This window comes from Lithobates pipiens, unplaced genomic scaffold (assembly GCF_037356315.1).
Source record: "Lithobates pipiens isolate NorthernLeopardFrog02 unplaced genomic scaffold, aLitPip1_a1.2 Scaffold_16, whole genome shotgun sequence".
Lineage (NCBI taxonomy): Eukaryota > Metazoa > Chordata > Amphibia > Anura > Ranidae > Lithobates > Lithobates pipiens.
In genome coordinates, this window is record NW_027507748.1 from 113980430 (window position 1) to 113986825 (window position 6396).

At 40.2% G+C, this 6396-nt stretch overlaps 1 protein-coding gene across 2 annotated transcripts in view; it reads right to left on the reverse strand.

Moving 5' to 3' along the window:
* Positions 1-3507, reverse strand: part of ADORA2B (adenosine A2b receptor) — a 111649-nt gene extending 108142 nt beyond the window's left edge. Inside the window, exon 1 of one of the 2 annotated variants that reach the window (XM_077480309.1) lies at positions 2714-3507. In XM_077480309.1, coding sequence (XP_077336435.1) covers positions 2714-3039 — 326 coding nt within the window. In that variant the 5' untranslated portion in view covers positions 3040-3507. The remainder of the gene's footprint in view (positions 1-2713) is intronic. The other variant, XM_077480310.1, reaches the window with a different exon arrangement.
* Positions 3508-6396: the final 2889 nt, after the last annotated feature.

A 6396-nucleotide genomic window follows, 5' to 3' on the forward strand; every position in this document is an offset into this window, starting at 1 on the left:
TGTGAGTGGGAACTTATCCGAGAGGCAGAAATTGCCCAATGCTGAAGGAACCCCTAGCAACCTTTGGAGGAACCCTAGGGTTCCACTGAATCCTGGTTGAGAATCACTGCTCTACAGGATGAACAGACAATGTAACCAATGTAACTACAATTTAACCAAACTGTACTCTGAATTACTAAATATGTTTGTACAGCAAGCACTGCCAATAATTATCTGATTTACACATGAAAATCATTCCTGAAGGTTCTAGTGCAGCATTGTAGAATAAACAGCGCTGGGATTAATACACGGTATACACGGGATTAATATACGGTAATGTTTGCACTGGTAGTAATAATGTGCTAAGTTGATGACCCCTTATCACCCCACATTTGGTGTATGATAAATCCTTACACTGGATTTTAAAACATTCCATGTATATATTGCATACATACAAGGCACAGCAAATACATGCATAGATTGTTTATGTCTACGTGTGATTGCTCACGCCACTGTTTTGCTGTGTTGTCTCTGCATCACTTTCATTGTTGAGTGTTTGCTGATAGTGATGGTAATATGGTCACCATGTGCAACAGATATCTAAGGTTGAATGACATGACTGGCTGGCAAAGGCAGATGGAAGTGGGTGCCTGTGTGATGCCATATTATAGGGGACACCAACATAATCCCAATCCTGTTCAGATTCAGTCTTTTGCTAATTTTACTGGAACGGTTGTTGAACTACAAGTCCAGGGATGGCATGTGCCAGGCTGCAGGTCGGAAAAGACTACTAATAGTCACATTAGTAAAAAAAAAAATGAAATCCCTAAGCTTTATCTGGCAGGAGTTCACTAAGTCCCTGACAGATGTGACCTCATTTTAGGATGGCCATAGACAGTACAAGAAGACAGATTGTCCGATCCGACTCTTATCAGCACAATCATATTTAGCCATACAGGTGTGTGGTTAGGGTTGTACATTGCAGTTCTCCGGAGTCACCAGACCTTCAGATTGTAAGACATAATGAAACTCTCAGGATAAGCAAATACATGTGTTAATACAATTATCATCTGACCAGATCTTGCCTGAGCAAAATAAAAAGCAGGGCCAGCCAATGTAAACCAATTATTAGGTCTAACAGAATTGTTATCTGCAGATGAATGCTGCATGCACAATCACCTTTATGTTTGCATTTTGCAAGTTATTCCAACAAGGAACAAAAAAAAGATTCAAAACACCAAGGAACCCCAATGCCAACAGCTTCTATTAGAACCATACCAGCCTTTCCTTCTTTTTGCCTTGGAGGAACCCTTAAAATAAATGTCAGGTCTCAGGGAACCTCTACTATAAATACTAATACCTACAACTCACAACACGTTAGTGTCATCAGTACGCTGTAGAAAGCTTTAAATAAAAAGTAGTATGGAACTTGATGTACCTTAAGCATTTCACACCCAAGATAAACTACTTGAAGTTCAATATCAAAACTATTTTAAGTATTAATCTTGAAATGATATAAATAGCAGAAGAAACACAGTGAAAACTGTTGTGTGCACGAACTTTTGTCCTCGGTATAGAACAGACCCATTTGCATTGGTTGTTAGTGGAAAACTGCCCCCTTGTATTGGCGGTCAGTGTAAGCAGAAGCTCAATTCATTACTACTCACTACTCAAATTACCCCAAGCCTCAGGAAGAAATCATAGGGGTCTATGGAACCCTGACTGGGAAAGGCTGGTCTATTCTGTTGGCTACCTTGATCCACTTGGACAGCACAGTGGCTTAGAGGTTAGGACATCTGCCATGAAGAAACTGGACCATCAGTCCCAACCAAGACACTATCTGCATGAAGTTCTTGTACGGTTTTCTTCCCATAACCCAAAGACATGCTGACAGGTTAGTTGGCACCTGTCCAAACTGGCCCATATATAATATATATATATATATATATATATATATATATATATATATATATATATATGAGATAGGGACCTTTGGGTATGAGGCCAGGGACTGGTGCTAAAATGCAAATTCCTGGCGCTCTATAAATACCAGTAATAAATAAAAATCCATTGATAACTAGTTCAAATTTCTGCATTTTTATGGAAAACATCAGCGTGATAACTTCCAACATTTCTAAGTAGCTTCCAGAGACACTTTGCTGCTGGACCTGGTAAAATAAACTTGCCAACTTGCTATGCTTTTTGATACAGAGAGATTTATGTTGAGTTGGCAGTGCCCTTCTTTCATAGGTGATATGGACCTTACACAGAGGGATGCCAAGTCGCCCTATACCTAACTCTACATTGAGTTGGAAATGCCATTCTTAAGTAGGTGGCATGGACCTTACAAGAAAGTATACCAGGCTATCCTATACCCAATTCCACATTGAGCTGGAAATGCCCTTCTTCAGTAGTGGACATGGACCTTCTACAGAGGGATTATAGGTCACCCTATCCCCAATTCTACATTGATTTGGAAATACCCTTCTTCAGTAGATGACATGGAACTTACACAGAGATTCCAATTCACCTTCTGCCCAATTCCACATTGAGTTGGAAATGGCCTTCTTTAGTAGTTGACATGGATATTACACAGAGGGATTCAAGGTCACCCTATCCCCAATTCTATGTTGGGTTGGAAATGTCCTTCTTCAGTAGAAGACATGGACCTCTAGCTAGAGACAATGAAGAAAGCAGTAACTACCCCATCTGGGCTCCTCCACAATTCACTTACCTGAGAGGAATCTTGATAGCCAGGTACCTGTCTATAGCCACAGCCAACAGACTAAAGATGGAGCTTTGGGTCAGAACCAAAACAAAGCAAGCCAAGAACAGGCAGCTGTGGAAATCAGTCTCGAAGCCGATGCTGATGGTGATGGCGAATGGAATGGCGAGCAGTCCCACCGCTATATCAGCCACGGCCAACGAGACCAGGAAATAGTTGGTGGCATTTTTCAGAGTGCTGTTGATGGCCACAGCCCAGCAGACCAGGACATTCCCTGCAATGGACAGGACTGCTATGATCACCTCCAGAGCAATGTAAGGGGCACTTATTGTCATTTCCACTACTGGTTGAGAAGATCACATCAGGAGACAGTTGTAGGCATGTGTGGTGGGAGGATGGACCCCCTTCTAGGAGGACTCAATGGGCTGATCAGAGCCCAGCACAAGGAATGCGACTCTTTATGTAGAAGGTGCCCAGCTGTCACAGTCCCCGCAGGAATGCACACAGAGCTCCCATCATATGCAGCCAGTCATAGGGGACTCTTCTTGATGTGGCCGCTTAGCACCATGTCACCTCTTCTTCACATATCTCCACAGTCCCAGCGGGAGGGCACTCTGATCCCGGGCAGGTGAGCCACCTGTGCCACCTACTACAAGGGGACATCACCCACACCACAGGGGAGGCGAGCCGCCATCCGGGGACCCGCATCTGGACACATGGACAGCCAATCCGATCCGGAGGAGCTCCGTGCAGACCCGGCTCAGCGCTGCGCGCACATGGGACACTTATACACTATACGGCAGACTTTTAGGAAACGCGTCAGTGGATGCTCGCTGATGCTGCCGCCCCGCCCCTCTGTGCTATATGCTTCTCCTATAGGTCACAGCTCCCAGAAGACACGCCCCCACCTCCCACTGACACCCAAATTGCACCTTATTGTGCGGAGAGCGGAGAGAGGTCACATAGCGATCAGAGCGATCAGAGAGATCAGAGCGATCCCTGCGCGACATCAGTGTGATCCCTGCGATCACAGCCTGCCCGACATCACCGACATGATCCCTCTACACCGACCGGGGACTACATCGTCACAACACGTTGTTATTATTATTAGTACTATGAGTTTTATTGTAGTGACAATAGTATACATATTACCTTCCTATATCCCTACCAATATACCTACCTATATATCCCTACAAATATCTACCTATACCCCCACCAATACACCTACCTATATATCCACCAATTAACCTACAAATATATACCTACCAATATCTATCGATATACCCACCAATACATCTACCTATATACCCACCAATTCATATACACATATATATCTACCAATAAGCAGCTCATCCTGGGAGGAGGTATATCATCATCATCATCATTATCAGCATCGTCATCATAATAATTATTAATAATAATTAATTTTTTTACTTTACTATATAGCTTATTTTATTTGTTTTCATTTTTTTTTTATAACGGTCTTATATATAATCGGATGAAAAACGAAACAATGTATGTTTAAGATATGCTTTGTGATACACATGCAACTAAAATGTTTTTGTGTATATGTAGAAAAATTGTTGAAAATAAAATATAAAATTAAAAATAATATATATTAATAATGATAATCATCATGTTATTTATTATTATTACCATCTTTATTATTCTAAAATTGTTAATGTTAATTTTTTTTTTTTTTTTTGTAATTAATATTGTTATGAATAAAAAAAATCTTAAAATGTGTAAGTTTCTATAACTGACATATACTTAACAACCTACCAATAAGCTGCTCACCCTGAGAGGAGCCATATAATAATAATAATTATCATCGTAATAACAATTTATTATATTAGTATTAACAATAATATTATCCATCATCATGTGCCTGTGGAAGTGCAATTAGTTGCATACCGATGATATTGGTGAGCACTTTTGTAATGTGATTTTTCATGTGTTATGTAAATAAATAAGTATCTGACAAATGTATGGATAGTTTAGCATAATGTGATAATAATAATGTTTCTTTCTCAAAGATTATTAGATATGTTCTGCATTTCCCTGAAGAAGCAGAGATATTACTATGCACAACGCGTTTGATAATTATATGAATTGTTATCAAGCGTTTGGAACAAGTGTCAGGGTGGCACAGTGGTTAACACTCTCACCTAGCAGCAAGAAGGGTCGCTGGCTCAAATCCCAACCATGACACCACCTGCCTGGAGTTTGCATGTTCTCCCTGTGCCTGCATGGGTTTCCTCCGGGTACTCCAGTTACCTCCCACACTCCGAAGACATGCAGGTAGGTAAATTGGCCCTAGTATATGAGTGGGAACCTTGGATTGTGGGATCCTTGAGGGTAGGGACCGATGTGAGTGTGCAATGTACAGAGATGGGGACAATTGTAGACACTCACTCAGGATGGACTGGTGTCTTTATTCAACCTTACTAACTATGTATGTAACGTTGCATATCATGTTATGCTTTTGTTTACAATATGAGATGTGCTTATCTCTGCATGTAAAATGTCTTTTATGCTTTTACTTTTACTGATAGGCATCACTGATGGCACTGGCAGGCATTGCTGATGGGCACTGACTGGCATCTGTCCGGGCACTGATTGGCATATCCCTGGCTGTCCAGGGTGGCATACCTGGTGGGTGTCCTTTGTAGGCATCCCTGGTGGTCCTGGGGGCTCATCTGCAGGGGGTTATGCTGATAAACAATAAGCAAAGACCCCCCCCCCCCCTGTCAGGAGAGCCACCAATCGGCTCTTCTCTGATTGTGTCAGACGCGAGTGAGAAAAAGCCGAAAAAAAAAAAAAGCCGAACGTCTCTTCCTGTTTACACTGTGGTCAGCCGTAATTGGAGACAGCTGATCATGTGGTAAAGAGTCTCCGTCAGAGGCTCGTTATCAAGATCAGGGGGTGCGGTGTGTCAGACTGACACACTGCACTACCGATTGCCACGCTGCGTGCCCCCCTGGTGAGCGTTTGCGGCTTATCCTGCTGGACGTCATATGACGCCCAGTCAGGATAACTAAACTGCCACCCCCCCATCAATTTGCTATATGTGGGGCGGAAAGTTGTTAAAGTCCTATTTCTATGGGATTTATTCCCAATTTGCACATATATGCTAATTATTATTATCATCATTATTATTATTATTATTATTATTATTATTAATTAATTAAAAAATATCAGTAGTATTATTACATTATTGTTGTTTTTTTATTATTATTGTTATGAATAAAAATATTAGAAGTCTCTATAACTGACCTTTACCTAAAAACCTACCAATAAGCTGTTTACTCTGAGAGGAGGCATATAATAATAATAATTATCATCGTAACAACAATCATTTATTAATGATGTTAGTATTGCTAATAATATTAATCATCACCATGTTAATTATTATCATCATCATCAGTATTAAAATTAATATTATTATTATTATTATTATTATTATTATTATTATTATTATTATTATTAATAATAATAATAATAATAATAATAATACAAAATAATTAGTAGCATTATTATATTATTCTTGTTGTTTTTATTATTATTGCTATAAATAAAAATAATATTAGAACTGTATAAGTCTCTATAACTGACAAATCTCCTCCTTGTCCTGTCCCAACTTGGCTACTTCTGTCTACAACAGTTCGCTGTCATCCACCCTGGATACCTTG